This window comes from Ascaphus truei, chromosome 2 (genome assembly GCF_040206685.1).
Source record: "Ascaphus truei isolate aAscTru1 chromosome 2, aAscTru1.hap1, whole genome shotgun sequence".
In the NCBI taxonomy this organism is placed as follows: domain Eukaryota; kingdom Metazoa; phylum Chordata; class Amphibia; order Anura; family Ascaphidae; genus Ascaphus; species Ascaphus truei.
The window spans coordinates 319994206-320005190 of record NC_134484.1 but is presented as its reverse complement, the minus strand read 5'-3'; the positions used below and the strand labels follow the sequence as shown (position 1 = coordinate 320005190).

Here is a 10985-nt window from a genome sequence, read left to right as displayed (position 1 = left end):
CTCGCCTTCCTTTTCTATACCTAATCTTGCAGTTCCTTACCTGATCCCTGGCTCCTGTCTATGACCAACCACCCCTCTCTGATCCTCGACCATGGCTAGTGACCCCAATGACCCATTCTCTCTCCAACCCTCGACTATGGCAAGTGACCCCAACAATCCCCACCATCTCATATCTCCAACCACAACAAGTATACTACGTTCCTCACTTCTCCAACCCTGACACGGCTACCCACAACTACAAATCTGCATTCCGGATGTGACTTCACGGCTCCAGTTTGTGGTGAGCATTGGTTACTGGAGCATGGTTTTTGTGGGTAGGATGTATCATAAGTATTAACATTCATTTTCTACCTGTGATCCTTTACTTTTTAACATTGCTGATAGTTAAGGTTTCCCGGCCAATAGTCGATATGGTACAGAAAAAAATTACAGTTTTTTTGGGTGGGAAATATCCTCAAATATCATGAGGTTTGGTGGCTTGGGTCTCTCTTCCCTTACTTATAGATGGAAAATGGGGGTCCCCTTAAACACTGAGCTATAATTGAAAATAATTGCTATCCACAACTAGATTGTATTCTTTCGACATGACTGTTTCCTTACTCGTCTTATGATAAAATACTCTCTTGGGATCAGATCTCTATAGTACCTCTGTTTTTATATGCTTCTTTTCCTTTACCTCTGACTCTCTTATTTAAAATTCCACATTTTCCACCTGGATTAACATTGTAGGTTTACATTTCTATTAGTGGACATCTCATGGCTATAGAAGACTTAATGATTTTATAGTCTGAGACAAAATTAAATAATTTGAGTGTGGCAGGACGGCCTATAGGCGAGGTCAGATGCATTTCCAGGGTAAACCAAAAGTTCAGTGGTTTAATTTCTCCACAACACAAATAAACATTTGAGCACACTATTCCTTTAAGGCAAAATAAAACTCATAAAAAGAACGCCTACTCCCCATATGGAGATCTTGCTAAACATTCCATGCCCTATCTATCGGGTTGGCTGGCTTTGTCCAGTTCGCAACCCCTTAACATATATCACAATAGTTATGGAACAATATTAAAGTTCTTACTATATCTATGATTGGGAATCTCTGTCCCTTGACCCTGCCTCCTTAGCTTCTGCCTCTCTCCCCCTCTCCTCCTTGGCTCCGGTGTCAAATGATGTTACGGGGTCATGTGACGTCACGTTACCATGGCAACGTCAAGTCACGTGACCCTGCGGCGTCATTTGACGCCAGTTACAATTTGCGACGCATTGCCGAAGATCAGGTAAGTGAAGCTGCAGAGGCCTCACGTGGTCCCCCCAGCATTTAATTTAAGTGCCTTGGGGGAGAGTGTGTGACCTTTTTAGCCACCCTACCCCACATGGAAATTCTCCCGCCCCCCACTTTGCGCACTGCTGCCCTAGACAGCGGTTAGGAAATCCTTCTGGATTGGAGCTTGCACAGGACAGCTCTGTAGTCTGAGTCAGCCACCATCAGGCAGTAGCCTCCTTATCAAGCGGGTTGTCAGCTGTCTCAGCTTACTTCCTGATTACCCAAGTATTCTTACTGGGTTAACCTTCTGAGTGCTGGATGAAGGACTCAGATGTATGTTTCTCAGGCATAATTATCAGTACCTGACTTCACCCTGTCACATTGAGCAATTAGCATCTGAGTTTAATATCTTCGCCTAAGAGCATTTTAGTTATCATCAGCCCACAAAAGTCATGCTAGAACGCTCAAAGTCTGGTAAGATACCAAGGGATAAGACTAATATAGAGATTATAATTACGGTACATCTGACACCTCTACTAGGGGATTGATCGCTGCTTTATATTCTGAGCTACAATTCCTTAACCCCAAAAACCTATCATGCCCAAAGAGAGTTAGAGGAGTCCCTATCTCAAGACAGTTGGATAGATATTTGTGAAAGTGTGGCTGTCCCTATCTTACTAAGAAAATAGCTATATGATCCTTTCCGCCAGAAAAATAAAATGTATAAAGAGATTTCTATTATTTGTTGGAGAGGATGGGGAGCACATGAAACAATCGGACAAATGCATCAAGTGCCAGTATGGGGGGAGTTAATGCCGGAACAGGTGCAAAAACAATTGTATACTGGCACTTAATGCATGTGCCCCATAGTCAAATATGACCTGTATTTGAATGTATTGTCCTTGTACTGTAAATATATGAGAAAACATTTGAAATATTTTCTGTTTATTAAACTACCATTGAATCCTAGACCTTTCTCCTGGTGTATACTATCAGATGTTGTGTGGCAGCAGCCTGTTAGTGACATATCCTTCTACACTCCCAGAGTTGAGGGAGCATTATGGAAAGTCATGAATCTATAAAGGTTTGCAAGGGAGGTGCACAACTCAGGCCTAAAATGTTAAAATACATGGTTTTATTGGAATTACAATATCAATTAAATACTTCCCACACCCTTTGATTATTGCTGCTTTTAGATGATTTTTATCTTTCTTTATTAATATGCTAAGGGTTAACATTTGCTTCTACTTTGTGGAACGTCAACCCCACCCACTGGAATGTTAATGAGCCGAGAGGACACAAAGAACTTTATGTTCACAGCTGCATTGAAAATTAATCACCCAATTGTACAACTGCGTTACTCCAAAGATGGACAGCCTGATAGGGCTCCACAAGAGCTGCTCCCTTCTGCACAGGTCCAGCGTGCTAAGGGTTAACATTTGCTTTTACTTTGTGGAACGTCAACCCCACCCACTGGAATGTTAATGAGCCAAGAGGACACAAAGAACTTTTTGTTCACAGCTGCATTGAAAATCAACCACACCAGTGTACATCTGCATTGCCCCAAAGGCGGACAGCCTTTGGCGCAGCAAAAGGGCAGCCAAAGGGTGTGAGCCATTTGCTGCCATTCGCTGCTGTTTGGTGATGTTAAAGTGATATTAAAGCTGCTCTATTTCAATCGGAAAATCACAAGACCTTTATCCCCTGTACCCAATTTTCCAACTCGATCTGTCCATGAAATGTCTGTGAATTGACTATTTAACCCTGTTCTTTAATGTAACCATGTATTTTTATAACTCTGTGCCCAGGACATACTTGAAAATGAGAGGTAACTCTCAATGTATTACTTCCTGGTAAAACATTTTTATAAATAAATAAAATACCTAAAACATAATCCCTGGTACCAGTGCAGGCAGTATTAGAGTTAAATCTATGAAACTAGAATTGTATCACTGGCACTCACAAACCATCTGGTTGTATATGTTTAATTTATTTTATCTAATCTTACTATATTCTTTGTGAGCGCCAGTGAAACATTTCTAGTTTCATTGCTACCATCTGACCAGGGGTCAGAGTTGTATCCAGGCTGCCTTTTATCCGTGTATTTATGTATTATTATTTAATATATATTTTATATATTTAATTTTCCATTAGCGCTATCTATGGTGTTTTAGAGTTAAATCTATGCCCTTGCTGCTGCTGCTGCTGCTGCTGTTGCTGCTGCGGCAGCAGTAAACAACTCCCTTGAGTGACAGGGGGTGGGCCTAAGGCCTGTGTCCTGCCCTATCATGGGCTCAGACCTAGAATCCCCCCATGGGTACAAAATGGTCTGAAGCGCTACATTTACTGGGTTGTTGGAAGTGTGGAGCCAGGGCTCTGGCCACCTTCCTTCATCTCCCTCAGGGGAGTCGGATACTACCCCTTACTCCACAAGGGAGTAAGGGAGCAAAGGATGGACCTTGGGTCCTCAAGCTCCTTGGGTTGATTCCAGGGACCAGAGAGAGAGAAAACAGTGTACATGTTGGTGTGCTGTATGAAGAAGAAAGAACGGTTCCTGTTTTATACTCCTGCCTGAGACTGCAGTTTATCAGGGGGAGTAGAAGAGGGGTTTCCTGCAGGAACTGCACCCGGCTCTGCTGGAGCTGCTGGAAATGGAGGCGCTGCAACCATAATAACTGGAAAGATGCCTAAGGCCTGTCCTGTCTTCCCCACTACCATCGATGGACACTCAGCAATCCTGTAAGCCTAGCAGGTGAGCAGCACAACACCAGGTAACATTGAAATCTCCCAGAGGGTGGGGGAACAGCTGTTACAGATATTTTTCACTAGAGTATAATATTCACTCAATTTAAGAATTTATTGAACTTTCTATAAGAATATACAACAAATCGTTAATATAATAAGTTAAATAAACTCTTTACGCTTATGAAGAAATAATATACTGCTGCGGCACAGTTTATTCGAGCATTTGCCCGTTCTGTGCCGCAGCAGTAGCCTGGCGTGCGCCCGAGTGTGACGGGCGCGCGCCGAAGCAGCGGAAGAGCACCCTCCGATCGGGGTGCTCTCCCTACCGCTGCCGGGTCCGCCGGGTCCCCCGGAACCCCCTGCCGCTGTCCCGCGATCGCGGGACACCAGGGCTCCCTCGGGGAGCCCCTGGACACGCGTGCAGGGGGCGCACGCTCCCGATGACGCGTGACCGCGCGTCTATGACGCGCGGCACGCCGAGGGGCGGCCACTAGCAAGCCGGGAGATTTCCCGGCTTGCGGTACCGACCACACTTCAATAAAGTGTGTCGGTAGTGTAACATAAACTTAATATTAACGAGTTTGTAAGAGAACAAATAGGTTCAATAGTAGATACACAGAAGCAAAAAGAAAAGCGAAGAAAATTATGCATTAAATTGATTGAGTCAAGTTGTTAAAAACACAATGGGCCTCATGCAGTAAGCGACGATTATGTGAAATCGGCAAGCTTATCGATTAGTCATGTTATTGGCGTTTTTCCCTCTCCGTATGCAGTAAGTGCCGAATACATTCAAAATCAACCAGAAAACAAATCCGCCCACTCTCACGATGATGAGCCGATCACACACAGGTGTATCGGCGTGCGTGGCGGGGTGCTGTTAGGTTGCACAATCACAAATCTTGCTGAATCAGGCGAAACAAGCATGTTTTTGATTGCGCGCCATATTTAAAGGCAACGTGTACTGCTAATCATTCTCTGTGTTGTTGGGAGTGAGAGAGAGAGAGAGACGCACAGAGCTGGACGATTGAACATTTGCATATTGACTGAGAGACTTGTTGTGTATTGGGTGAGCTTTGTCCTTTGTTGTTTTGTTTACATCTTTGTCTTGTTTTATATGTGGAAGTGGGTCGTGTGATTGCCTGTACATTTCTTGTCTGTTTTTTGTGAGTGCTGGAAGTATGCCCGCAAAGCGTGGGAAGAGTGATGCTGGTGGGAGTGGGAGTGCTACTCGTGCGAGTACGCGTCGGAGTGAACGTTCTGTTCAGGGGAGTGATGTTGCTGGTGCACCGAGTGGTGTTGCTGGGAGTGGGAGTGCTGGTGCTGGGAGTGGGAGTGCTGTTGTTGGGAGTGGGAGTGCTGGTGCTGCGAGTGGTGTTGCTGGGAGTGGGAGTGCTGTTGTTGGGAGTGGGAGTGCTGTTGCTGTGAGTGGGAGTGCTGGTGCTGGGAGTGGGAGTGCTGTTGCTGTGAGTGGGAGTGCTGGTGCTGGGAGTGCTGGTGCTAGGAGTGTGAGTGCTGGTGCTAGGAGTGTGAGTGCTGGTGCTAGGAGTGTGAGTGCTGGTGCTAGGAGTGGGAGTGCTGGTGCTAGGAGTGGGAGTGCTGGTGCTAGGAGTGGGAGTGCTGGTGCTGGGAGTGCTGCTGGTGGCGCAGTTGCTGATGGGGTGTCTGGTGGTGGCGTGCTTGCTGGTGGCCAGCTTTTGGAGGCTCTTCCATTGGAAGAAGGAGAGTCCAGTCAGCACCAGCCAAGCTCTGACCCTAAACCTGCTCGGAAGAAACGTGTGGAGAAGCCACGTAATCCTCGCTTCAATGACCAGGAAAATAGGGCTCTTGTCACTGGCATTCTGGAGCACTATGACAGTCTCTATGGACATTTAGTAGGTAAGTGTACCTTTACATTTATTATTCAAATACATGTGATCCTAGGTCATCTGAGTTTTGTTCATATGCAAATATGGGTACACAATATCTTTCTATGTTCATTAGTGTGGAAACACAGCTTTTTATCATGCCTTACAAGGACAAATAAACACAGGCGGTCAATTTGCCAGAACTGCATACAATATGAATGCAAGCTTGCTTACATGTATAGGTTTAGTAGTGAATGCTCATGTGCTTCACATATTACACATAAAACAGCATCTTTGCTATCTCTTGGAACAGCTAGCAGTGTAGGAAACTGGTGCTTATATTATTATTAATTTACCTCATATCTTTTATATGTTTTTCAAGGGCGGACAAGTGCAGCAAGCAAAAAAGAAATGTGGGACACAATAGTCATTGGTGTCAATGCCTGTGGGAATAGTGTTAGGGACAAGTATCATTGTCGGAAAAGATTTGATGATATTAGGTCCAAATTGAAAAAGAAAATACAAGACCAACGCGTGCATGCTACTGGCACTGGAGGTGGGCCCACACCACAACGTCTCATATTGACTCCATTGGAGGAGCTGCTTCGGCCAAAATTACTTACCGTCGTCGTGGAAGGCTTGGCTGGTGACCGTGACATTGGAATTTATCCGTCACAATTTCCAGCAGGTGATAAATATTACTGTACTAGGCGTGTCGTTGCTTACAGTTATTTTGCATATTTACACTGCTTTTTATACTGTCTTCACAATATAAGCATACCTGCATCTATATATGTATATGTCTGATTCTGTATATATATATATATATCAAAATAGACATATATGTAGTAGTCCTACTAAAAGCAGTAACTAATATAGCACGTGCCATTGCGTGCTCATTTACATGTGAATTCCCAAAATGCATAGCTGCAGTGGAAGCAATTGATGGTGGGCGAAGATGGGGAACAACAGGGTAGTACACATGTGTTACACATGTTCATGAGAAATTATTAGTAGCTACAGGTACAGAACAGAAATATGTATCATATTATTGTGTATTTTATTGATTTTACTCCGACAAACATGACATTACTGCCTATTTTAAGCATGCATCAAAGAAATTGCATGCAACGGCCTACAAACATCACTGGCACTAACACATCTATAGTTGCTTATGAAAAGGTCCATTTTTGCTTAATGTCATATACAGACAGCATAATGAGGCACACGTAGAATATGGTATGTCATTGTTTTCATAACTTAAACACTGCAGATGACTACTTAGCTCATCTACCATTGTGTTAAAGCAGCTGCAATTAATATCTCATCACAGCATACACTTCAACAGAGGGGGTGGGGTTCAGCACACACACTAATTACAGCCTCATTTCACGGTCAACTTAGTTCACACCATTTGCACCTGTTTCAAGTCATTGAAAGGTGTGGCTGATTAGGCTTTTTGGGGAAGGGAATACCGTTATTACAACCTGACTAGCACAACTGAAGTTAATCACACTCATTTGAAAGCTTAACTTTAGCTACTAAATGCCCCAACAACTCATTACTTATCAAAGCGTACGTCACACATTAGTTCACTCATATCTATAGTTGAACTACTATGAAAGACACATTATCACACACTGCATGTGTTGTCTTGTTGAGTCACAGCCACATTCAGGTGTGCCACATCTTCGATTAATGTACCACACATATCCTCTACCAAAAACAACACTTTTTGCAATATGACCACCTTCATGATAACCATTGTGAATGGTCATCTCATGATAGTTATGTACATTATGATACTGATATCACTACACAACATATGATTTTTATGTACTCATTTAATCTATTTATCCTCACGCATTACTGCAGAAACATAGTATGTTGTATGTTAGGGAACTCAAAAATTCTAAGTACACAGGCATGTACAGTGTTATTACAACTATTTATGTTCACTTTCACACACATTTTCGGATAAGGAACTGATGTTGTTAGTTAATCATAAATACAGAACATACAATAAGTGTTTGTTCAATATTTACACATGTAAATGTAAAACTTATGTTATTGTTATATATAGTTGCCCCTGGAGGACATGTGTCACCTGAGATGGAACAAGTGTCTTCACCTGGGTCAGCCAGCTCAACACTACTAGAAGGTGAGTGTATCATTTGCTGGCCATATAATATGTGCTCTTCTATATGTTATGTTGTCATGTGCATTATTTGTTTTTCACATCTTCTTTAAATAGGATTACTTTGTGTCAGTGGAAATTAAGTGTAAGGCAACATGTATTGTGTTAGTGATGTTAATTATCATGTAGGACTTCTGAGTTTAGAGCAACTTTTCATTCATTCATATTTCATACTGAGTCCAAACATTATTCGTAAGTCAAGGTAGTTTTTAATGAGGTTATAAAACGTATGCTAACATGTTAGGTGTTACTTAGGACACAGTACAATTACATAGTAACACAGCATACATTAACATGCCATTTAATAATGTGTACATTTCTTTTTAGAACATCATGGTGATGAGGATGATGAGTATGATGAGGATGACGCCACAGAAGAGACTGAAATACAATCATGTGACCATGAAGAGGTGCCAATAGAAACTGTTGTACCGCCAAATCGTCCATCAACTTCCACATACGATGCAATTGTAGCTTCAGAGGGAAAAATAGTGGACGCAGAAAATCGTCGCCATTCAGACATGATGACAGTGCTGGAAAGGATGATTGGACTGCAGGAAGAAACAGTATCACAATTGGCACATCTCCACAGAGTCTTCATTGAAGTGCCTAAACAGTTGCAAAAAATCAACACCTCATTCGAAGCATTAGTTGTTCAGCAAACACAAGCTAATTACTGGAGAATGACTAATGTACCACAATTCAACACCTCCCAGCCAGGATCTGTTCATGCAGGTCAGTTTTCACCACATTCATCTGATATTCATTCACCAGGCCCAAATGTTACCGGTCAAGTAGCAGACATTGCTGTGCAGGTTCCTGATGACATCCTACCGCTGCCATCTGTACAAATTCAGCAGCAGACACCTACAAAGGAGGCGACAAAAACAAAACAAGACACACATGAAACAGACCAACCATCACTTGTGCAGTGTCTACCAACTTGCTCACATGTGTCACTGGGCACAAGCCCTGTCCGTGAACAGTCACTACCCAAAAGCCCTGTAGGTGAGTCGCTGCCCAAAAGCCCTGTAGGTGAATCGCTGCCCAAAAGCCCTGTAGGTGAGTCGCTGCCCAAAAGCCCTGTAGGTGAATCGCTGCCCAAAAGCCCTGTAGGTGAATCGCTGCCCAAAAGCCCTGTAGGTGAATCGCTGCCCAAAAGCCCTGTAGGTGAATCACTGCCCAAAAGCCCTGTAGGTGAGTCACTGGCCACAAGCCCTGTAGGTGAGTCACTGGCCACAAGCCCCGTAGGTGAACAGTCACTGGCCACAAGCCCTGCCCGTGAAGTGCCAGAGGCCACTCAAAGTGGCTCTGTTGTGCCTAAAGTTGGTGGCAAAAGAAAAAGGAAAATTCAAGAGACAACAAGCAGGCCTGTTACTCGCTCGCAAAAGGAACAAAAAAAATAAATGTTATAATTCAGAAAATATGTCTTTGGCCTTGTTTTGTTGACTTCAGATTATCTAATTACTATTGTATGTATGCTGAAGACTGTGTTGTTTCCAAACTTTCAACTATGTTCTTGTACACGTGAAGTTTTGGAAATGTTAACACTCATAATTAATTGTGTTATAAATATTTATGTTGTAATCGTCTGTTCAGTAATGGTCCACCAGGAGCCAGTTGCTAAGTTTAGAGAAGCTGCCATTGACTTTGCAGCAAAACATTGCATTTGGGTGTGTTAATTGATGTAAGAATTGCATATGCATATTAGTCACATGCAATTATTAAAACACCTAAGTAAGTGCAAACATCTTTCTTGTACGTGTACAGCAGGATTATGTGTAAATTATTACTTACCTTTGCCTTGCTTGGCCATTGTAATTTTGTCCTTTAATCAGTTGTGTGTTCGTTTCTATAACATCTCAGAATGTATAATAATATATATACACACACACACACACACACTGAGTGAGTGTGAGTGTGAGTGTGAGTGTGTGTATATATATATATGTATATATATATGTATATATGTGTATATATATATGTATATATGTGTATGTATATATGTGTATATATATATGTATATATGTGTATATATATATATGTATATATGTGTATATATATATATATGTATATATGTGTATATATATATATGTATATATGTGTATATATATATATATGTATATATGTGTATATATATATGTATATATGTGTATATATATATATATATGTATATATGTGTATATATATATATATATATATATATATATATATGTGTATATATATATATATATATGTGTATATATATATATATATATATATATATATATATATATATATATATATATATATATATATAGTACTATATAAACTGGTATACACAAACTAATACACTTCATGCTTCCTTGTGAAAACACTATTTTAATAATACAGGCCTAATGTTTGAGAAATATCCTAAGTATGAGACTCTAACAGTATTGTGCTTAAACAAATGTTTATTACTTAATTCAATCATGTTTCTCACCATTTAAATAGGTTTCATACAAGGTATACTTAATGCCATCAATGTTGTGTGTACTCCTGCAATATAAAAAAAAAAAAAATATTATATATAAATATATATATATTTTTATAAGAGATATATTTATATATATATATATATATATATATATATATATATATATACACACGTATTTAAACTCATGCAGACAGGGAGTTAACCAGACTTTCACATACACACAGAAATGTAAGCGGGGAAAAAACATTTCTTTTTGCAGGTGTGTTTTTACTGATATGCCTGGCTAAGAAATATTTTCACACACTGGTCTTTGTTAGTTTTCAAAAAAACACTATGTGAACGCATTCACAGTCTAGGGATGTTTTTCACAAACGAGATAAAAGAAGGAGAAATGTTTCTCCCACAGTCCCATATCACGAACCACAACTGTTAACCCAATTAGACAAACAAATCCAATTGGCGTTTGAAATAAGGAGT

The 10985-nt window shown here is 41.0% G+C and overlaps 1 protein-coding gene across 1 annotated transcript; it reads left to right on the top strand.

Moving 5' to 3' along the window:
- Positions 1-1716: 1716 nt before the first annotated feature.
- Positions 1717-9112, top strand: LOC142488236 (uncharacterized). Its single transcript, XM_075588609.1, has 4 exons — positions 1717-1738; positions 7937-8014; positions 8378-9058; positions 9105-9112. The coding sequence occupies exons 1-4, from the start codon at positions 1717-1719 to the stop codon at positions 9110-9112; spliced, it is 789 nt and encodes a 262-aa protein (XP_075444724.1).
- The last annotated feature ends 1873 nt before the right edge of the window (positions 9113-10985 follow it).